The following is a 23,663-nucleotide window of genomic DNA, read 5'->3' on the forward strand; positions in this document are numbered from 1 at the left end:
AGGAGGAGTGAGACACGTTTGGGGAGACAACACTGGGAGGGAAATCATCTCCAGAAAGCGAGGGACGGGGACAACACGGCAGCTTTGCACACAGGTTTGCACACGCGTGTGTGCTAACAGCCGCTATGGGCACATTAACAGCTCGGTGGAAGGATGAAGTACAGAGCCAGACAGCTGCCAAGCAATTTGGGATTGCTGTGTGTTAATTATATTAATGCACACAGGTCCTCTGCCCCGTTTCTTCCTTTTCCTCAGCACAGGGCTTGGGTTTGCAGCATTTTTTCTACTTTATAATCGCCCGAAGGGAGGCATTAATGGCCGAGTGGAAGGATAAATTGCAGGGCCAGGCAGCTGCTAGCAGTTTAGGATTGCAACGTGTTAATTATGTTAAAGGCACTAAATAATTTCACTGTGTCGATGAGGGAAAGGAGGGAGGGAGGAGGTGGCAGAGAGGGTGCTCCAGGAGGGTATGGCATGTCCAAGGCGCTGGAGGGAATCAGGTACCTACAGCCAGGGATGCACAGGCACCTTGTTCCCATCAGCTCCTTTGGAAAAGGCAAGTTTTTAAAATGTAATAGCCTGCTCTAGAGACGTTTGGAGCCTGAGCATGCTGGGTTTGGACAGTCAGGGTTGGAGAAGCCGTTTCCCCTCCAGCGATGCCAGGCTGACCCAGGCACGTACCCACAGCGGGTTGCATGGAGGAGGACAGCGGGAAAGCACTCTGCCCTTGCAGGGAAGGAATCAGCCACCATGGAGAAACCTCCTTTCCTGCGGGGAGACGGTTCAGCTCCACCCCCGGACCCCCGGCGGCTGCGCTCCCCGGGGAGAACGGGCAGGACCCGCCGCCTCCGGCTGCGCTCTGCCGGGGCCGGGGCCACCGACCTTCCCTCTCCGGGGTCCCGTTGTCACTAGATGGCAGTGGAGCATCTCCGTGAGGCTCTGGGGGAGCCCGGAGCCTTGGGAGACCCCCCCACCCTCCCCTTCCCCGAGCCTCTCCCAACCCCTCCAGGCAGACCCCGGAGTGATGCCCGGAGCCAGCCTACCCCGGTACTGGTCCAAAGGGATCCCAGGCTGGATCTCGGCAAACCCAAGCTGCCAGGCATCAGCGTTGCCCTGGATACAGCCCCTTTTCTGGCTGAGACTTTATTTGGGTGGGAAAAAAAAAAAATTAAGATCTTGGCTGCTTAGCAGGGATTTCTTCTGCAACGGTCTCGGTTCTGGCCTCGCGTGTGTTGCCCACGTTTCTGCCTGAGAGAGCCCAGGTGCGAGCATGACGCAGATCCCAAATTCCCCGCTCGGTCCCAATGCTGCAAATAAACCCCCAGCCCTTGTGCAGACCCTGGTTGTCCCCTTGTCAGGGCAAATGCAGAGACCCTGTGTTACACAAGCTATAAACAGGGGAGGCAAGACAAAACCCTGGAGCTGCCATCCCTATCCTGGGCTACTGTCTCTCTGGGGTAAAAACAGATTCTTTGACCCAGGCACAATCCCATGGGAGCAACTAGCCTTGAGGAATTAAACTGCCCTGCCAGACTGGCAGCAGAGTGGCTGATGCCAGTGCTCCCAAATGAGGAATCCCTCAAGAAAATCAGTTTAGTTCAATTGCTGCAGCAGTTGGCACGTGGTTACAAACCAATCTAGAAACCAGCTCCATTAAATCAGTGTAATTTCTGGGCATGCATCGGCTCTGGTTTTACAGTCCTTCAAGCAGGGCACTCCATCTACAGCAGAGTGGACTTTTTTGGAGATGTCTGGTTTTCCTGCCTCAGCATCACACCCTCCCTCTGCCCTCCAGGACCAGCAGCCGGGATGGGGCAGTCGCAGAGCTGAATCCATTCCTGCTTGGAAAAGGCACAGCAAAACCTGGAGATGGTCTCTCTCCAGCGTGGTCAGGTCTGAGATGCAGCTGCAGGCTGAAACACCTGGTCAAAATGCACAGGAATACCTGAAAAAGGAGAAATTCACCCCAAATTCAAGTCTAGCTGGGAGGACAGAGCCCCCAGACCCAGCAGAGCAGAGGGATGTCACAGCTCAGGGGCAGGAGACACCGCAGCACCAGGCTGCAGGGATGGGGTGAGGTCAGGGAATGGACATATCAACCCCTGGCACGGGGCTGATAAAGGATGGGAATAAATAAGCCACAAACACTCAGCTCCTCTGGTCTGTACTGTGCAGAGACCATCAAGATGCAGGGCTGGTGTGATATGAGACGTCCCCTCAAAGCACAGCAAAACCAGTACCCCACTAGCACCTTCATCTAGCAAAATCCACAGCACCCACCACCTGCTCTATATGGGCTCCCAGACCAGCTTGGGAGAGAGATTTTAGGGTTTCTCCCTTCTTTTGGGCATGGCCAGGCCAGACCCCAAGTGAGGGGAGGCGAATAAAGATGGGAAAAATAGAGCCTTGCTTTGCAATCCCTGACTCAAATCTTACCAGAGAGCAGGTGGGATCCATGAGGCCCTGCGACTTCAGCAACCACAGCAATGCCTAAAAAAAGGGATGACATTAAATCATGATGAATAATCAGTTATTTATTGGATGCTTCAGTGGGCACAGGTGTGCCTGGCAGCTTTTGACCACACAGAAACCAACGCTGTCGGCAGAAATCAGGGTGATGCAGTCCAGCCGCAATGCCGGAGAGCGGCACTAAGACCACATCCATCCTCCAAAGGGATTTATTTCTTTGGCAGCAAGAAGGAGGGAAAGCAGCATGATCTGCTCATTCTCAGCTGCGTTTCCACAGTCCCCCAGGACCTGCGTTCCCTGACACCAGGGCATCGGATTTCCATGGCTGAGGATCAGCCTCATATCACTGGGGTCTGCAGGAAATTGGGGCTGATGGGAGGCCCTCGGAGCCAGGACGGGGTTTGGAGGCCGATGCCTTCAGACCAAAGGTACCCATTATCCCAGCTGTTGCGGGGACAGGCACACAGCCCAGGTCCCTTTGGGACCACCAACCCCATGGGCTGGGTAGAACACATTGGGGTGTACCCCAGGGGGGAATTTGGGATTTACTCTGGGGATTGCTTGTCTGGGGAGCAAACTCACCTCCTACCTTCTTGCATCACCATGCAGGTGCTGGGATGGGTACATGAAATAGAGTAGTGGGGAGAATATGAGCCTGCACTTGGCTCTGCAGCCAATATGGCAGGGAGCCTTCCTCATCCTCATCCTCCTCTTCTCCAGGCTGCAGGAGAAGGAAGGAAAGATTTTTACAGGGAGGCTCCAAAAAAAGAAACCCCAAGGGCTCAACCCATGTCCTGTTACCATTCAACCTCTACCCTAAACCAAGAAGAAAACAGGAGACAGCAGCTATTGAACAGCAGCCCCTCCACCTGCTGTCAATCACCCTGACTTGGGACAGCTGATGCCAGTGATTGACAGCAGCTCAGGATGGGGTTGAGCCCCTCTGCTGGGGTCTTCCCTGCTCTCCCTCCCTCCCAGCCCATCCACATCCTTGGAGGAGAGCTCCCCCAGGCTGGATCCATCTTTTCTGTATTTATTAAAACAACAAACAGGGGCTCTGCCTCCAGGTGCCCTTGCACATTCCTGTGGGACCAGCAGAAGCTGGACGCAGCAGTGGGTGCCTTGGAAAAAAGCATCATCCCAAACCCAGCTGCTCCATGTTCCACTGAGCCGCCTCGTGGGATGGGGGTCCCCATGTGAAGGGGGGCTGTCACAGCATGTCAGGTCCTATCGAGGCAGAGGTGTCCCAGCAAGAAGCAAAGGGGTGGTGGGATGATGGATCTCATGGTGATGCACAGCTCCTGCACCTGACTGCTGCAGAGCAGATACATTTTTCTTCCTATAGCAAATGCTCTTTCTGCCCCGTTTCCACCCAGGGAGGATATTTCTACTGCCCTTTCGTCCCCTTTTGGGGCTGGATACAACCCCTCACTCCTTCCTAGGATAAACCACTGCCCTGAGTGGTTGGTAAACACTGCTGTGCTCTCACCCAGAAGTGGTTGTGCTAGTGGGCAAAAGTGGTGGTGGGGGGGAGGGAATTAATCCTCTGTGCACAGCCAAGGGGAATTGGCTGGGCTGGGAGGTTTCCCTTGCTGGAATCAATGAAAGGATGGATTTCAGCCTGCATGACAACGCAGCCTCGATAGGGTCAGCGTGTCCTACACTGCCGGGGTCTGGCCTCCTTTGAATGAAACAAGTTAATGAAATTACTGCAAGTCGGAGGGACACAGAGGAGGCTCTGTGTCTTCCTCCATGGAAAAGTGTTCCCATATTCAGCTCACCAATATCGCCTCCGTGCCAGGGACTGTGGCATCTGTGGGGGATGCTACACAGGGCAGGAGCGAGGCAATGCTGTAAAATCCCTCCCTGAGCATCCGCTCTCAGTTTTCTGCTCTTGCCCAGGCTGGTCCGACAAGCAGAGAGGATGCTGCCGTGCCAGAGGGATGGAGAGCACAGAGCTGCAGCAAAACAGGCAGCAAAAAAAAGATGCTGCAAGCAACCTTATCGTTCCCTGCTGCCAATTAACCTTCCCCATGTAATTTTATCCTCTGTCCAGATCAGCAAGTCCCCAGGCGCGGTTTGGGTTGGGGTGAGAGGATGGGGCAACCCCTTCTTGGCTCCTTGGGGAGCAGGGGCACAGAGAGGGGTATTCTGCCTCGTCTCCACTGCCGCCGGCCTCGGCTAACAACCGTGACTCCTCCGTGCAGCAAAGGAAGCGGGGTTAATGCTGAGGAAAGCCTTGGCCGGCTCCACTGAGCTCATGCCCTCAGTGAAATTATTGAATTTACTTCTCACCGACAAGCCAAAGGGAAGAGCAGTGGGGGCTGCCGCAGGGCACGCTGCGCCTGGGAGCCAGGTGGGACCCAATAAACCCCATCCTGGGGACAAGGCAGCATCGTCCCACTGGTGACACGTGTCCCCAGGAGAAGGGTGGGGGCCCAGTTTCATCTCACCCAAGCAACGTCCTCCCGAAAATGGGGCAGGGAGAAAACCCCGAGAGCAGGGAAGGATGGAGAGACAGAGACACTCTTAGGAAGAAATGAGGGGAGCAAAGGGGAGTTGCTGGTGCAGGTCAGATCCTGTTCACGGGGTAACTCCATCCACCTGAGAGTGGACATGCTGGGATCTGTATTACCCCAATTACCAGCTTCAGACCCAAATACAATGGTCACACAAGCTGCTAAAATTTAGCCTGTGCAAGCATGTCTGTGCTCTGAGAACATCTGCCCCAATGAAACCCCCTCATATAGAGGTCCCCCCAACACTGCAGGGTCCCCCGAGACCCCAGCACCCAGAGACCCATGTCCTTCCCAAGTGCCCAGCGCAAAGGGCTCCACCGCCGGCTCCCTCCACCACATGGTGCCCTCTCCAGCTCCTTGCTCCAGCTTTCAGGGCTCTGCACAGCTGAGCTGGGCTGGGGAACCCCCATCAAAGATGCTCAGAAGAAGCAGCAGCAAAAAAGATAATCACAAATCAACACTTCTCCCCCAGCATGGCCCATTCTACAATTTCAAATGAGGAATGTGGTGCCCAGACCCCATCATAAATTTTCCCCTGACACAACCCTCTAAACCACTCACTTTCGCCCAGATTACCTGGATTTGATGACCTTCCCATAGGCTTCACATCCTGGGATATCGGTTCGCTGGGTGATCCCTCCGAGAACATCCTCTCCCGGGTGCTGGGCCACGGGGGCAGCTGCTGAGCCCTTACCCCCTGCTCCAGGAGGTAACAGCCCCTTTTACCCTTGGCTCCATACAGAAAGGGCTGATCCTGAGTGTTTCTTCCTCCCCAACTACTCTGGGCACAGAGATTTAATGTGAAAATGCTGTGGGCTGTTTGGGGAGCAGGAGGAAGACATCTTTTACTCCAATTTGGCAGAGGTCGCCTCCACTTATTGCTCTGAGTTTCCCCCCTGCTGCTCTGAAGGCTTTGAACCAGCTCAGATCCCATTAATGGGGTTAAGCAACAGCAAGGAAAACGTAGCATTAGTATCAGAGGAAATATAGGGAGCCTGCTGGTGTTTAGGGCCTGATTCTGCAGGATGCTCAGGCTCTCCATCACCTGGGACAGCCCTGTGTTTCATGCAATAGAGTTGTTCTTGATAAATGCCCAATGCAGGGAAAAACCCCGGTGTGGAAAAGCTCAAGTCATGGAAACCAAGTGGCGACGTATTTGGGGAAAGTATCCCAGCACACTGCTCTCCTCCACCCCATGGGCTCACACGCAGTGAGATGCAGCCCACATCCACGCTGCAGCAAGGGGAATGTGGTCCCAAGAGCCTTAACCCAGTTACTGGGGTCCGAGCATCCACCAAGACGCGGGACCTCTGCCCGATCCCCCCTCAGAGCTAAGCACACTCCCATTTGCAGAGCCGTCGCATCTCCCGCTGTTGTGTTTATACCAATTAACTTGCTCAAAGCAATTAGTGAGCTCTAACACCTCCAGCCATCACCTTCCTATAATAGCAGCGGCCCAGAGGGTGTAAGCAGAGAGCAGGGCACGTCACCGAGCTGGACTGCGCCACTTTGGGATGGGAAAGAAAGCAAGGATGGCGTTTTGCTTCTATAGGTGCATGATGTATCTGCTGAAATCCCAGGGGTTAAACCATCCTTTCCCAATGAGGCTGTCTCATGCAAACTTGCACCATTACTTCTCATCCATGATGGCTGTCCATCTGTTCCCAGTCCTCCTGGGGCTGGCAGGGGTAAAAGTCTCAGCATAATCAGGGTTTCTCACTCTCAGAGAAGAGGAAAGGAGGTGCCAAGTTTTCCCCAAGCCTTTGCGCCCCATCAGTGGATCTCCACAGGTGAGTGCAGCAGCCAAAAGGGAAGGAGAGAGCAGATGACCAATGCTCCAGACACTGATCAACCCAAGACACCTCTTACACGAGTTGCACATGCTGGCCCAGTTCCTCAGCGGAATTAAAACCACCCGGTGCTCTTCAGCTGATCTTTTTTTGGGAGCCTAAGAGGTTTTGGGGTTGAAATTGCTTAAAAGTTCAATGGCACGGTTTTTGTTTCCTATCAAGGGACCTTTGAGATATGGAACAGCTTGCGGCTCCTCACAGGGAGATTTGCAGTTGAAAGGTCAAAGCTGTTTCTGGTTCTCCTTATCAGCATTGGCCGAGCAAGAAGGAAACCTTTCACCATCTGGGTCGGGTAGGGGAGGTCACGCCGGGGACAGAGCACTGGGGCACCGGCGATCCGGAGATGAGACGCCGATGGCAGAAGGTGGGAAGAAACCCAGAAGACAGGAATTATGCCCTATCTCCAGACCTGCAGCAAAGCCATGGAGGGGAAGGCTACCCTTCCCACCACCCTGGCAGACCCCATGGTCCCATCTGCTGGAGAACTAAAGGCAGTGGGACATGATGGTTTGGGGGATACCATTGCCCACAGTGGATTTGGCCACTGCAACCATGGGATTGGCCCCACTGGTGGACACTCAGCTCCCTGGACCTGTTCCATGTCCCTCCCAGCACTGCTGGGTTTGCTTTGGCTTGCACCACTGACATGGATGAGGACCCACATTGGGTTTGGGTGCTGGGACCCCTCCAGGGCTCTGCAGAAACATGGTGGTGGCCAGGCACAAAACCGCCAGAGCAAGCCAGAAGCAGTGTTTGCTTTACAAGACCAAAGTCTCCTGAGCCTAAACAGAGTCCTGGCCCTGACGGACAAGTTTCTCCACAGCCAAGCAACATGATGGTGTCCCATCCGACCAGCTTTGCCTACACCCCAAATAACTAGGTGCTAGAAGCATCCTCCAATGACAGCAAAGTTTAAATGCTTCTGGGCTCAGCTCTTACGCAGCCCTGCCTTGTTCTCAGCCTTCATCCCCCTCTTTGCATCCATCCATCCATCCCAGGCCATAGCACCACAGTGCCCATCCAACCAGTGCTCCAAGCTGTTGGGCGCTTTGATCTCCCCTTTCCCTGCTCCTGCCTGCCTGCCTGCTCCTTCCCGTTCCCTGCACGAGCTGGTCCTCACACACCTTAAATCAGCCGACCCAGCCAGGCTGGGAGCCGGAGCAGGCAAAACAAATCGGTGGGAAGCAAGAAGCCTTGACAGCCCATCTGGTTTTCGCACGACTCCCCCGGCGCTCTCGGCGTTGTCACCTTTCATTCATCCTGACAGGTACAGAGATCACCACCAGCCCAATCTCTTGAAGTCTTGACATGCACAATCCTGTTATGGAAATACAAGAGCTCCTGCTGATGTGCCTTTGGGGAAAGCAAAACTCTCTGCAAAGCCCTTGGCTGAAAGGAGTGGAAAACACATGGCGAGGAGGGGAAAAATATCCCCCAAGATACATGAAGGTGGCTCTTTGAGGTCAACCTCACCTCTCCTGGCTTCCTCCAGTTGTAAACACAGCCAAGCATCACCGACCCATCAGCAAAACCACCCAAGAAAGAGCTGGCGGGATGCTTGCAACCCTTAACACCAATGTCGGTGCCCCATGCCTCAGTTTCCCCATCTGGAAGAGAAGCACTTTGTTCCCTGGCACTGTCTCCTTAATGGGACCATGAGGATAAGGACACATCCAGCACCCACCACCAAACTGCAGCCTGAAAAGTCAATGAGCTGGAGCATCCTGTGTATGCTCCCGTACCACGTCCATCCGAGCGGGTCTCACCCGGCGGCGGGGCTCACAAGTACGTCGCCGGCTGAGAGCCACTCGGACAGATGCGGTACAGGAGCGACAGCAATGAGAAAATACAGCTCTCCTCCCTGCAGAGCCCCCGGGGATGGCTCCTTCCCCCCCTGCCACCAGCCACCAAAAAAAAAAGCCGATTACTTTCAGGTGTCGGCCAGTTAATAAAATAAATCTTCCCCTTAAGGAAAGAGGAGGTTTGCATGGAGGGATTTTTTTTTTTTTCTTTTCCAAAGGCTAAACACAAACCAGAAGGCAACGGACTCCGGCACGTTGGCTCCACTGTCCTTTCGGGACACAGTTGGAGACACTTGGCTTTATTTTTTCCCCTTCTTTCACCCCCTTCCAAAATTTCCCCTAATTTTTAGGGGCTGCTACGAATTTATCCCAGTAATCACAAGGCGATGTCATCCCACCGGCTCGGCCCCAGGGAGTTACTTGCATCGCTGTTTGTTATGGACTCTCCAGAGAAAACTTTTCCTTTCCCTGCAATAAATTTTCCACTTACATTTTAAGGGAAGAAAATGTTTTCCGGTGCTTTTTCTGGCTCTCTGTCGGGAATGATTACTCCCAGATTTATTGGGATTTGCAAAGGAGGCGGCGATACCTGGGATCTCCGAAACTCGCTGGGATAATGATGCAGGCAGCACTTGTCAGCCTCAGATCTGATTTATGGAGCAAGATTTCGTCCGTCCCGGTGCGTATAATTTACTGGGCTCTGGAAGTGGCTCATTAGGGGATGAGACAAATAAAACCATCAATCCCCCGGGGAGGGGAAGAGCTTTGTCCAGCTCTTCGTACCACTTGCAAATCCCAAGGCAGGCTTTGGGGTTTTCCTCGGTGGCAACTGGACAGGGAGCAGGGCCCTCGCCGGGGTAATTCGGCACCACCGGCACGGCACGGGACCCGCAGCCGGCTGCTGGGATGGCTGAGCCCTGGCTGGGGGGGATCAAGTGAGCCCCCAAGGTGGGGAAGGCATCCTGGGGCATCCCCGGACACGGTGCGGGTCCTGCTCCCCCGTGACAGCCGGGTGTGAATTTTGGGGGGGGGGGGATCTGAGCCCCCCTTGGCACGGTGTTGGGACCCACTCCATGGATGCCAAACAAGCCGGGGAAGCTTGAGCCAAATGCATTTGCTCTTACAAAGCTGATTTCTGGAAGGCTTGGATTTATTCCCGATCCCTCCCGGGATCAGAGAGTCGGTTCAGCCCTTTCTCACTGCACAGACAGGAGCTGGGATAACACCACCACCCCCCCCACCAGCACCCCAAAAACATGCCCCACATCACCTCCCTTTTGCTTTTTTTCCCCCATTTCCCGCATTTTTCAGCCTTTTTCCAGCTAAAGACCAAACTCTGCCCAGAATCACCCCATGCAAACCCAGAATAACTGACCCCACTGCGAAAGGATCAGCCCAGCCCTGCACCAATGGGGAATAAACCCCCCCCAGGAGAATTAATTCCCGCCCTGGCCACGGACCTGGCCGGGCATTTGTACATCCTACGCCAGCATAAATCTGCAATAACACCCAGCACCGAGTTACTCTGATTTACACCCGTTTAGCCGGCTGCTGCAGTAATTCAGGGGCCGGATCCTGCTCCTGGTTACGTATATGTTAAATCCAAAGTGACCCCACTTATTTAGTGCCGTTATTTTAGATTTACGCCATGTAACGGCGTTACTCTAAAATGAGAAACTCAAATCAACTCGAATCCTACCACTTCCCAGTGGAGCAAATGTGAAATAAATTCCCTTTAATCCCTAGATGTATTCCTGATTTTGCACTCACTATCAGATTTTTTAGAAGTCAAAAGATCCTTTCGGCTCCCAGTTACACGTCTTTTACTGGGATTAATGCCATAAGCACATATCCAGCCCAGCATCTTCCCCGAATCCCAGCCGCTGCCGGCTCGCTGCCGCTTTCAGGCTTCATTTCAGCCCCCTTTTTTTTTTAGAATATATATATTTGGAGCAGCTGGAAGGAAAAACAAGCCTGAACTTGGCATTCTGAAGCACTTTCCAAAGCAGCCTGAAAATCCCCCACATGGATGAAGTACAAATCTTTCCGTATTAAAGCAGAAAGCCGCCTGGCGTAACGGCACGGCATCGGGATGGCGATGGGAGAAGGGATCCATCCCTCTGCCTCCCAGCGTAAAATTGAGTTTATAGAGACCAAATTAACCGGTGGTGGAAATCCACCCCGTGGCCCTGACTGCAAGGACGGGGCCGGATCCTTGTTTAAAGCAGCCCGAGGGAATTAAACTGATTTATTCCTGCAGCTCCTCTAAAGGCCACTACACCTCCAAAGCACTTTATAAACACTTGTATTTTTATTCAGCAGCTGCAAAAAAACTGCTAGTTTTTACGTTGGTTTGAATCAAGCCAAAATAATGTTGATTATTTTTGTGGGTTTTTTTTCTTTCCCCCTAATCTATCTGCATGAAATGTAAACGAAAACAAAAGCGGTGGGGCTTGGCTTTCCCGCCAGGTTTAATCCCGTCCGCAGCCCCGTAGTTTGTTTTCACAGGTTTTGTTTCCTCGATTGTTATTGCCATCATTAATTTATGGCACGCTTCGATGCCGAATGCTGCTCTGAAGCGAGCGCTGGAAAGCAGCACCAGAACGAAAATGGTAACTTAGAGATTTCAAAAACAAAAAAAAAAATTGCCAAAAAAATAACCCCCGAAAATTGCCAAAAAATTGCGATTTCAACAAATTTGCTATTTTCTGGAAAAAAAATCCACCGTTGCCAGTGCTGAGGGTGTGCACGTGTTATTGCAGCACATGTATATCCCTCCTTGCTACATCCACAGGGCTCTAATCCAGCCACACAGGGCTGTACGTATAGATGATACAATCATAATATATTTGTACAATTTTAGGTATTTATGCAATTATGTGAGTGCAATTTCTGTGTGCTCATCTGTACCTCTCTGCAATCTAGACACAAATTTATATGATTTTAGTGTCCACGTGCTGGTAACATGAACTGATACAGAAATACACTGTTTGTGTGCAAAATTATAATACATATTTGCATGGGATTAAATTATTAGTGCATGTATCTGGATGGCTGTAAATATGCATGTGTATATAAATGTGCATGTGTATATAAATATGCATGTATATATAAATATGCATACATGTACATAAATATATATGCATGCATGTAAAGCATGTGTGTGACACGGAGGCTGTCGCCTGCCTTTGTGCATCGTTATTACACAGGAGTGGATATCTGCTTTTATGCTTTGCTTTTGTGAAACCTGGAAACGGGACCATTTTCTGCGTCGTCAGCCTCGTTAAATAACAAATCTGGCCCCGGCTGAGTGGACCCGATGGGCTTCCGGCAGGGTCAGACCGAGGGGCTCCGTCTCCCACTTGCTAACGCAAAACAGGGTTGCGATCAGCAAGGGAGATTTCCCCAGGTAAATTAATAAAATAATTTTTCCTGCCATCAACATGCACATTCCTGAGTGAGATCGAACCGTAACTTGGGATGAAGCTCTATGGTGAGTCGGACATTAGGAATTGGAGGATTTTCTGGGATATGTGGGAGGCAAAGAGGGATGTGCAGAGGGACAAGGGCTGAGGATTAAACCCGTGATAGCTCTGTAGATTTAGGGGAAAAAAAAAAAAGTAAGCAAGGGCACAGATTCCCTTTGCTGCTCAGGGCTGAGATTATCATCCCTGCGTGACAGAGAGATGCCCAAGACAAACTAAAAGACCATGTTGGCACCCACCAAGGGGTGTAAACCCACTGGGGATGAATCTCCCATGGGGATTAGGAGAAGGACCTTGCCGTGGGGTGCAGAGTCTGGAGAAGCCCAGGCTGGGGACACAAGCAGAAGAGCAGCCAGCGTGGCTGACTGAGTCCCACATCTTCCTCAGGTGAGGGAAGAACCTCCTGGGTTTCCTCAAAATGCACGTCCTTGCAAAGGACAGAGGGAATGGCCTTTGTTGTATGGTCCCGGCTCCTTTTGTCGACACGTGGTGTTTTTCTCCAGGCTGAGGTCCTGGCCTGGGCATGGAGAGGAGCAGCAGAGCTGGAGAACGACCTCCAAGCCCTGGTCCAAGCTTGCTCAGCAGTCACCCAACACAGCTGGGGACGCTACAGGCTGGGGAGAGCTTTGGTGTCTAATAGTGTCATCAGGAGGACAATTGTCCCCAGATTCTGTCCCTTCTGCCTTGACCTTGAAGCTCACGTGCCAGAGTCACGCTGAGCTGAGCTGCCTCCCTGCTTTCCAGAGGAAGCCATAGCTTTTTCTCAGCGGGCTCCCAGGAACGGGCTTTCTTCCCAAACTGCAGATCGCAGAGGAAAAAACAATAAGAATCAACCCTCTTGAGAAAACGCCCATGGGCTGGACCACGACTGCTGGTGCTCACCTCTGCTGCCCATTGCTCGACCCTCAGGCTGGGAAGGAAAGCATGTCCTTGGAGAAGGAGAAGCCCATTCCCAGTCCTGTGTGTTAGGCATTGCTCCGTGCCTCGCCAGCATTTCCAAGGCTCTGGGTAACATTGCAAAGTCTCGGCTGTGCAGGGGCGTTCATACAAACCACAGAGCTATGCAAACCCTCCCAGCCTCCTGCCGAGCTCTTCAGTGACATCTCATGATCCCAGGGGAGGTGAGGCAGCTCTCTGGGATGGTTGGAGACAGTCGGGAAAGCCAATGGGATGCAAAGGGGGGGGGGGGAACATCCTCCTCCCAGCAAGCAAGAGAGAAACTGAAGACAGAAAACGTTTGCCCACAGAGCATCCCGCTGGAGTCCTCCCACTGCACTTGGTGGCTTTCTTGCCGTGGCTCGTTTGGTGGCAGATGCAATTAAAATGGGGCCACAAAGGGTCATTTCAATCCAAGAGCCAACCCAGCAGCACTTCCCCTTGCAGAGATGCCAGAGCCGGATGCTGTGACATTGTGAAAAGTTTCTGCTGGAAGCCTTTCAGCCGAGGAGCTTGTTGGGATCATCCTTTGCCCATAGATAATCTGGTTTGTGACAAACGAACCTCAGCGAGCCCCAGGAGCCCATGGTGACCTCCCTCTCCCGGTCGGTCCCACAGCGGCACCCATCCATGGTGCAAGGGGCAGAGCCCTGGTCCCCCAAGGAGAGCCCCAAGAAGAGGCACCCACCTTGCTGTCCCCCAGCAGCCTTTGCCCCTGATCTCAAAGCACCCAAAACATCCATCCACCAAGCCAGGAGGATGAGGCATCCTGGTGTGGCTCTACACACAAGAAAAGCCGGGGCAGAGGGTTGGTGGCAGGTTCAGAAGGAGACCCCAGGAGTCCTGGTCCTCAGCCCTGCTCCCTGGAGGGACCAAACCCCTCAGCAGCTCCACGAACCAACACCAACACCACAAATATCCAAAAGAGCTCACAAACCTCTGCTCACACTGCCTTCAGCTCCTAAATACCCCAACTCCCACCTTCCCAAGACCTCTTCCACCTGCCCAGGAGGGTCCCAGTGATGGCTCCAGCCTGCAAAACCAGCACATCCCAAACCAGCCTGTCCGTCCCCCTCTGCACCACGGGCACACATGGGTAAACTCATCCCTCTGCTATTAAAATCCTTTAAATGCCAGCAGTAAAACTGGGAGAGGTACGTTGAAACTAATAAGCTTTTACAGGAGTTATGCTATGTTTAATAATATTTAATGACTTCTTGCATGCCTGAGGACTTATAGTCCCTATTTAGCAATAATTTACAACACGCAGTGAGCTGTGGACAGTCAAACAGGGAAAAATCTCGACAGCTCCAGCTGCTGCAAAGGAAAGGCGTCGGGAAATGCTGCAGGATGCGGGATTCGGAGGGAGCCGTCATGGGCATTTTAAAGGGTGGGCGAGGAGGGGGCACCACACGCTCAGACCCCCGTTCACAGAGCCAGCTCCTCGCAGGACTCCCTGCCAGGATAAGTCTGAGCTCAGGATCACAACCCAGCTACTATTTTTCTTGCAAATGTAGTTTCCCTGACCAGGGACTGGAAAATCCAGCCATGATTTATACCACATGCCACAAACCCGCCGCTCCTGCGATAACAGGGGTTTTTGCAACGATCCGACAATGTCATATCAATCCTGCAACTGCTGCCAAGACATAGGGGTTACATTATATTTTTATCATAAGCTCTTTGAAACGTGGTTGTCTTGTGATTCCAGATTTGCACCGTGCCTGGGATAACAAAGTACTGCCCCAGCACCGCCAATAAAAGCGATAGCATGCTGCATAATGTTATTTAATGGTCAGCGTTATCCTGTTGTTCCGCTATTTAACATCACACGGCTGCGATCCGCCTGGTCCTTCTCCGCCTCTTTTTGCTGCTCCCATGCAGTTCATCCCCTGCCCTGCAGCCCCGATACCTGCAGGTTATTTTTTCCCTAGACCTAGAGCAAGGAGCGATGCCATAGGATGAGTTAAAAGCCGCGGTCTGTGTTGTGCGTAGGGGAAAACAGCAAATGGAGGCATAAAACATCACCCTTCAGCCCAGATATGTCCTTGTTTCTCCGTGCCTGTTATTTAATCTCCTCTCTCTCTGACACCGAGCCTTTGAATTGCCAAACCTGCCCCATCGTTTTGCACACAAACACCCCCAAAGCTGTGTAAGCCCCCCCTTCACCAAGCCAAACTCCCAGTCCTGGGGAGCAGCCGAAGCGGCTCCAAAGTGGGTGGATGCAGAGGAGCAAAAAAGGAGGCGAGACGATAAAAAAAAAAATAAAATCCAGGCAAGCTCTGATCCGCTCTGCCCCAACACCGGCACCCGCTGCAAAAGCCAAAGCCAGGCTGCTGGGGATGGGGGGACCCATGTCCTGGGGTGTGGGACCAGCGGCAGGGACACGCAGGGAGCAGGACAGGACCTCCTCGGTGCTGGAAGCAAACACTACCCACGGCAGCAGAGCCCAGCGCCTGCTCCAAGGGCAGACACGGCCCTGTGGGATCCTGGATCTTGTCTCCCAGGGTCACCATCATCCCTGGATCCTGTGTCCCAGGGCCACCATCATTCCTGAACCGAGCTGCCCAGGCCTCAGCCCCGGCCTTGGGTGGGGAAAGGCTGCATATGGGTTCAGTACAGCTTGGGAAGGGGAAAAAAGAATCCAGAGGGTGTCTGAAAAATGGAAGTTTCTCCCCCTGCCTGGGATTTTCAGCTGCTCGTAGCAGTTGGGGATGAAGCTTTAAATCAAGGAAGGGCCCTGGGCATTTCCTGTAGCTGGGAGACACTGGGAGCGCTGGGAGGGGAGGAGCAGGACTCCCCCCACGGCCCCAGCCTCGAGGATGGCGGGGGACCGCTGCTCTGGTCCGACCCACTCGGGAAGGGCACCTCGGGGCTGGGGTGGGGTGGGGGGGAACTGGGATTAGAGGGTTAACGAAGTGGATGGGAGGACGCACGTGACTGGCTGTGGAGTGGGGGAAGTGGGCCGGGGTGGGGGTGGGTGTGTTTGGGGGGGGGGGGGTGTGCTTGGCGATCCCTCCCTTCCCATCCCCACCATCCCCCTCCTCCCCGGCCCCCCGCACAAAATCCGCTCCCCGCCGGCCGCCCCCGCTCCCTCCAACCTGCGCCATGGAGGCACCGGGCTGCCCGGCCTTTCGCCGGGCTGGCCCCCCCCCGGGGCTTCCCCGGGCTCCCACCACCTTCGCTTTCGGTCCACCGGGACCCCCCCGGCAACAACCGCCGCCGCTCAGCCCCCGCCCGGCCCGCTGTCCGCCGGACAAGGCGGACCCCCGGTACCTGGGGGTCTCCGGCCCGGGCCCCCTCGCCGTGGCCGTCCATGGGAAGCCCTTCTACCCGGCCGGGGCTGCAGGTACCGAGGGGAGCGGCGGGTGGATGGGGGGAGCCGGGGCCGCCAACCCCCCCGCCCCGGCCTCTCCTGCTTCTCTTTCCTCCTCTTTCGCCGGGGTCTGATCCTGCCGCTGCCCTCGGTGTCTGCCGGGACCCCCCAGCCCTGATCCCCCCCCGCCCAGAGCGTCCTATCGCCGACACTCTTGCCCACCCCACCCCACTGGGCTTCATCGAGGCGGCCGCTGTCGCGATATAGCCCCGTCGGAGCGGAGGCGGCCAGGGCATCCCCCCGACGGGAGCCGGCGAGGGCCGGGCCGGTGCTCCCGTCTGTCGGGCAGTCGGGACTGTGTCGCGACAGAGACCGAGGTCTCCGGTCTCCTTCTCTCCCTCCAAAAACGGTGGGGACGGCGGGGATTGGGGGGGGGGGGGGAAAGAGGGAGAAGCGGCGGTGGGAGAGACCCGGCCCCGCTGCCGCGACGGCGGGGACCGGCCCGGGCCCGCCGCAACCCCGGGCGGAGGAGCGGCGGGTCCCGACGGGGCTGGAGCCCGTTAACCGGGGACGGAGAACGGCCCCGTCCCTCGCAGGAGGCTGGAAAGGCGCGGCCGGCCGCCGCCTCCCGTCCCCGGGCCTCACCGGCGGCAACAACCGGCGCTCCCGCCGCACGGACGGCTCCGGGGCTCCGGGCCCGGGCAGAGACCGGGCCGCGGGGATTGCGGGGCACGGCGCTCCCCGGTGCACAGCCCCGGGGCTCCAGCTCTCCCGTCTCCCCGGTGCTACCGGGGGCACGGCTCCGGGCCTCCCGGGACACGCCGCTCCTCCGGCTCCCGGGGCTCCGCACCCCTCTCCGGGCCCGGGCAGGACGAGACCCTTCCCCGGGAGCTCTCCCCGTCGCTCCCACCGGCCGAGCAGCCGCCGCCGCCGCCGCTCCCTCGCACTTTCCCTCCCGGCCGGGACCGTCGGGGGCTCCGGCCGGGACTGATCGGGCTCATCCCGTCCCTCCGGGGCTCCCCCGTCCCACGGGCCTTTTATTCCTCCCCCCCCCCTCACCTCCTTCATTTTAATATAAGAGGAAAAAGGCACCGCCGCGGGTGTAATGGGAACCAGGTGGGGCCCAGCAAAGCCGCCCCGCTCCCGGCCGGGGTTGGGGGGGAAACAGGTAGAAAAAGCCCTGGGGGTACTGGGGACACCGGGCCGGTCCCCTCCACCGTGCTTACCTGCTCCCGGTGCAGGGGGGGGGGAATGCTGCCGTCCCCGGGGGTGCTTTTCGCTGGCGGCTGGGGTGTCTCCCCCGGTTCCCGGGAGTCCTTTCCGTGCCCCCATCCCTTCTCTAATGATCCCTTTGAGTTCTCCTTTTCCCCTCCCGGTTAACCCAAGAATTGTACAGCTGTGCCCCAGCTGCTGACTTCCCCAGCGCCGCCAAATCTTTCAGGGGGTGTCAGGGAAGGAGGGGGGGAAAGAAAATATCTATATCTTCGGTTTTTCCCATCCTCTTTGTCCCCCTGCGACGCCGTGTTTATTTAGCTACACGCCCGTATCCTGCTCCCTTCCTGCCTTCTCCTTCTTTCTGGCCATTTATTTATTTGTCTCCAATGCCGAAACCCAGGGATTGCTCAGAAATGCAGCATGTTGCCTTTGAAAAGGGGGAAAAAACCCCAAACCCAATGCATTTATCAGACTGCTTTGTGTGGCAGGAATTTTTTTTCCCCGGTCATTTTTCCTTATTTTCGGTCACACTTGGGTTTTTTGCCTTCGCTCCACTCCTTGGTGGGACTTGTTTTTTATCATTAAAAACCCCCGACCTGGTGGCCAAGCCCTTCAGAGGACAAAGCGGGGAGGAAATGGCAATTTGGCCTCATCCCTTCACCGTTACCCACCACCGGGCACGTAGACAGGTCGGTACCGAGAGGGACGGGGAGCAATCGCCCCCCAAACCTCCCCCCAGATAACATTTTCCCATTAATTCAAAGCAGCTGGATTTTGGCTCTCTGCTGTGCGCCGTAACCCCCAAATTGCCTTAATTAGGAAACAACCAAAAATCAAAACCGAAAGTCTGGAAAAGGCCGCGGTAGGGGCTGGTTCGGGGGGCGCGGAGCTGCCAGTGGGTCTGTAGGGATGGGGACCCCGTTTCCCCGCTCCACCGGGATGTGATGGTTAACGGGCTGGGAAGGAGGATCCATCCCAAAGGAGGCGATTTCCTCCCTCGCCGGCCCTGACTGCTGCGCTGTGCCCAAGGCCCAGCCTTGGGCCTGATCCTGCCCCTCCAAAGGGAACAGTTCTCTCCACCTGCAACAAGCCCAAGTCTCTGGAGCTGGTGCTTGGGGTGGGGGTGAGACCAGGGCAAAACCCAGCATTTTTGGGTTGTCTCCTTCCCAGGCGACACCCCAAGTCCCCCTTCAGTTCTCCCTTCACTGATTCAGGTCCTCGGGGTCCCAGCAGCACCCAGCACTGGCTGGAGCCACGGAGCCCCGTGTGTCCCCGTGTAGGGACAGACAACCCTCCCAGGAGACAAAGGTGACCTCCGAAATGCATGGCAGTGACTTATCTCCTTGAACCAATTTCATGAGATGCCGCAGCAGTGAGGGGAAGGGGGGGGGAACCCCCAAACTTCTTGCTCTGGCCCCCCGGCCTCACAGGAGGGTGGGGAAGGGGAGCTCTTCTCGAGCAAAAAGGGATGGTTTTATTTTTCACTCCTTTCCAAATGCTTTCGGGAGACTTACAGCTACAGGGAAATGCTGGCCCCAGGGGCAGGCAGAGGATCTCCTTGAACCGAGCTCAGGCGTGGGGGTCTGGATACGGCCCAGTGCCAGGGTGGGCTGGGGTTACTGGTGGATCTGATGTCTCTGCCCTGGGCGCAGCTGAGCAGGGTGAAGGCGTCAGCCCGTGCTGGAAGGGAACGGAAGGAGAGGGACGAGGAGAGTTGAGTAAAGCCCCGTACGCAAGACGATCCTGCGCTCGCCTTCTCTGCCTCTCCTCGCCCATCCCTGACTAGCAGCATCTGAGAGGGTCCCCAAGTGGGACCCCCAGCCGTGGGTCCTCCCCTGCACCAGCCAGGCTTCCCCCCCCGCACACCCTCGGGGAGCATTGCCTCCCCACAGCTCCCCAAGGGATTTTTGCCTTCCCTGGTGATGGATTCGACCTGCTGCATGCCTGTGCCGAGCCCCTTGCTCCTGTACCCCAGCATCCCCCTGGCATGACCGGGACCACACAGGGATGGGAGGAGAGGGTTGGGGCTGTGGGCACCGAGAGCTCTTAACTTCATTAGCACCATTAACACCACCCCGTCTTGTGCCTCCCCCCCTGCCAGGCGGCGAGAAGGGATGCAAAGGCGGGTACCAGGTGATGCCCGCAGCCTGCCGGGCCCCCGTGAAAGCCCCAGGGGAGCTGGGGTGCCCGCTGGCAGCACCCCTGGGCAGCCTACGGGAACACGGGGTCCCCGAGCTCCCTGAGCCCCTCGGCAAGAGCAAGAGCAAGAAGCGGAGGAACAGGACGACCTTCAGCACATTCCAGCTAGAGGAGTTGGAGAAGGTTTTCCAGAAAACACATTACCCTGATGTCTATGCCCGTGAGCAGCTGGCACTACGGACGGACCTGACCGAAGCCAGGGTGCAGGTATGGGCACGGGTCCCTGGCTCCCAGGCTTCCATAGGGATGGGCACAGCCACCCCAGGTGGTGCTGGGCAGAGTTAGAGGATGTTTTTCCCCTTTTCCACAGGGTGATGCTGAGCTAGAAGCTGTTTTTCCCAGGAGGATTATGCTAAGCCCCAGAGGGGAAATCCCAGCCGAGGCGCTGGCTTCACCCACCGCCACAGGGTGTGGATGCCAGTTGCCTTTCTGAGCTCTCTCCACTTCTCCCCTTGTCCCCTCCTCTGCAGCACCCAAGGGGCAGGAAGAGCCAAAATTTGGGCCGTCACTGCCAACCTGCCCCCCCAGCATCCCCTAACGTGATCCCCCCCCATGCATCCATCATCCCCAACCTCCCTCCCCAACTCAACCCCCATCTCAGCTCTCTCCAGCCCAGGACTAGCAGCAATGGAGCTGCCATCCCAGGAGAGGGATCCCAAAGAGCTCAGCGCAGATGGGGCTGGGGGTGGCACATCCCAGGATATGGGGCAGGATGAGGACCTCCCTTGCCCCCCCGGCTCTGCCGACATCACACTCGTGTCAGGCCAGCGAGCTCTTTCCAGAGGCATCTCCATGTGGTTTGAGGCTCCCAGCGGGAAGAAGTGGCTGGAGGGGGCACCCGATGGGGAGAAAAGTGAAAGTGGGTGGGTAATGAAGCGAGCAGGGAGCACCCATTGAGTGCTGGGTGCCTCAAGCCATCGACTCCTAGGTGCTGCCCTCCCCATGGGACAGGAGCTGGTGACAAGGCACAGGCAGGGGACATGCACCCCAAGCCTGCAACCACCCAGCCAGCCAGCACCCACCACAGCTTCCAAGCCCTGATTTGGGGTGAATTTAGATGAAATTACCTGTAACCATGAGAGCCCTGTGATGAGAATCCCGGTACCATGTCCTCCTCTCCAGGAGATGCTGCTGGAGCCGTCACCGCTCCAGCCACCTCCAGTCCTCAACCCCATCCAGCAGCACAGAGGGGACATGCAGGTGGGTCATCATGACCATGCAGGACCCAGAGAGCCTCATTCTCCATCGAAACCTGGGCTAAACGAGGCCCAGAAACACAAGGGAGAGAAAAGGACTGTGCACGGAGCAGGACTGCTTCTTTTCCAAGAGGGCTAAGAGATATTTCTGTTCTTGGTAGAGAAAAAGGCTGGTGAGCTCAAACGGGGCTGCGCAGAAGGGTGGCTTCCTCTGTTCACCTCCAGTTTACCGAGATGCTGGGGCATGGTATTAGGGCTCTTTTCCTGCCGGGAAGATGAGCATGGACCTGGGCAGAGGGCTGCCCATCTCACCCCAGGCAGGCAGGGGTCCCTGTGCCTCAGCCCTCTCCTCCATCCCCCAGGTCTGGTTCCAGAACCGACGGGCCAAGTGGCGGAAACGGGAACGTTATGGGAAAATCCAGGAGGTGAGAGATGCTGCGGTGGCTGCCTGCCCGTCCCCCTCCCCCTCCCAGGGTAGGGGTCCCATCCCGTTGCACGCAGGGTCCCCGCAGGGCGACACACATGACCTATTTTTGCCCCTTCTCGCCCGTGGGCCCTATGATTCCATCCACCCTTGGGAAAAGCACCTGGCCCTGGATGGAAAAGGGGGAAAGATGCAGCATCACATTTTGCCATATGCAGGAAGATGCTGCTTTAATGTCCCACTCCATCTCCCATGGGAACATGCCCTTTGGGGCAGGTTTTGGGGGGGTGTCCCCCAAAAGAAGCCCCTTTAGCTGTTCCACATACATCAGTACTTCCTGCCCCCCTATTTCTGCAAAACTGCCTTTTTTTTTTCTTCCAACACTGAAAAACATACAAATAATTTAAAGTTCAGCTTCACACGCATCCCCAATGCCAAATGCTACCACCACCACCCTGCATGGGGGAGGAAGATTTCAACAGGATTCAACGCCCCCCTCCAGGGCAATTAAAATAAAGCAAAGGCATCCCTCACTTTGCACCCTGTGGGTGAATGGGTGAGGGGTGTCCAAGGTGGAGGGTGAAGGGGATCCAAGGTGGGGGTGATGTGGTCCCCACCCTCAGCTGCCCTCCCCCTGCTTCACTTTGGGCCTTTTTTTTTTTTTTTTTTTTTGGTCCTTTTTTTCAGCTGCAGAACAACCTGTGGCCAAGCTCCGGCCCCGGGAGCCCCGCAGGGCTCCTGCCCCCCGAGAGCATCCCATCCCCCTGCATGTCTCCGTACCCCCACACTCACAGCAACATCGCCGGCTTCATGGGCATCCCCGCTTCTCCCGGCCCCCACCCCGGCATCAACAGCCTCTACTCCCTGCACAGCCTACCCCCCCCGGCCCTGGGCACCCACCCCTTCGAGCCAGCACCCGACCACGACTACAAGTCGCCCGCTCTGGTGCCGCTGAGGATGAAGAGCAAAGAGGCGACCAGCAGCCTGCTGAACTGGGCTACGTGATCGATCTGTGGGGAGGGACACGGACCGTTCACCCCCCCACCCCGGAGCGTGTCCTCCCCCCACCCAGTACCAGGGTTTGGGAGCAGGTTGGTGGGGTCACCCTTACCCCTCTCCCTGTGCACCCCGATCTCCGCGAGCTTTCCTGCATCCCAGCCCACTCCATCACACTGCTGTCATGTGGGGGGGGGGTGTCAAAAGTGGGACTGCTGGGGAGGGAAAAGGGTCACCCCCAAACCCAGTCTGTCCCAGCGGGGCTGGCACTGGCAGCTCAGGACCCTGAAAGTGGCTCCCAAAAAATGAGCCCCCCCCCTTCACCCAAGCACCTTCAGTGAATAGGATTTGATGGAGATACCCAGTGGTTTGCAGCAGGGTCGCAGCCTCTTGGCCCCCCCACCTGCCTCCCTCCCTGCCTGACCTGGGGGGCACCAGCCTTGGGTATGTCCAGGGAGGGGACTGTGCCAGTGAGGGGTGCACCGGGGCAAGGGGCACTGGGTTGTTTTGGGGTTAGCGCTCCCCTCCCCAGCTGAAATTTGGCCACTGACCTCCCCCAGCATAGCCAGCAATGGCAGAAATTAGGCTCGGCACGTCCCAGTCCAACCATACTGGGAAGACCCACACAAGCTGGTGTTCAGGGGGAGTTACTGCAGGGCAGAGCAAAACCCCCAGGCATGTTGAAGGAGGCCCTCAACCCCCCCCAAACCACGAGCAGCCGTTTCTGCTCCCCCTCAGAGGGAAAACAAGGTTCAGGATGACCTCCCCAGCACAGTCACCAGCTCCTGCAATGTGCAGAGCCCCCCAGGACAGGGAATAAACCAGTATGGGGTGGGGCGCTGCAGGGATAAAGACACCTAAATTGAAGCCCATTTCCCTGTGGGGTCACCCATAGCCCCCCCATGCCCATTACCGCTCAGATCGATGAGGCAGGGAGGTGCTTTAATCCCAGGGGGTGGGACCCCCATCCCTGGTACTATCCCAGGTGCCCCAACTTGGGTGTTTGGGGAAGAAGTGGTCAATTTGGAGGGTTTTCCCCATTTGGGGGGCCTGCAGGAAGCCCCTTAGTGGTGGTACCTGTATGGCCAGTCTCAGGTATCTGAGGGGGGTCATCTTATCACATCTGACGTGCTTCATCTGCTCCAGGGGTCTCGGGGTGCACCGCAAGTCCCTCCAAGTGCCAGGTCGCAGCAGCATGTCCCATCCCATCCCCCAGCCAGTGTGACCCCCCCACTCCATACAAACAGCCCAAATCC

General features: G+C 56.1%; 1 protein-coding gene across 1 annotated transcript; it reads left to right on the forward strand.

Moving 5' to 3' along the window:
- Nucleotides 1-16,154: 16,154 nt before the first annotated feature.
- ALX3 (ALX homeobox 3) lies at nucleotides 16,155-22,447 on the forward strand. Its single transcript, XM_075055805.1, has 4 exons — nucleotides 16,155-16,410; nucleotides 19,694-19,998; nucleotides 21,350-21,412; nucleotides 22,099-22,447. The coding sequence occupies exons 1-4, from the start codon at nucleotides 16,170-16,172 to the stop codon at nucleotides 22,414-22,416; spliced, it is 927 nt and encodes a 308-aa protein (XP_074911906.1). The 5' UTR covers nucleotides 16,155-16,169; the 3' UTR covers nucleotides 22,417-22,447.
- The last annotated feature ends 1,216 nt before the right edge of the window (nucleotides 22,448-23,663 follow it).

The sequence above is a fragment of the Buteo buteo genome, chromosome 23 (assembly GCF_964188355.1).
Source record: "Buteo buteo chromosome 23, bButBut1.hap1.1, whole genome shotgun sequence".
NCBI lineage: Eukaryota > Metazoa > Chordata > Aves > Accipitriformes > Accipitridae > Buteo > Buteo buteo.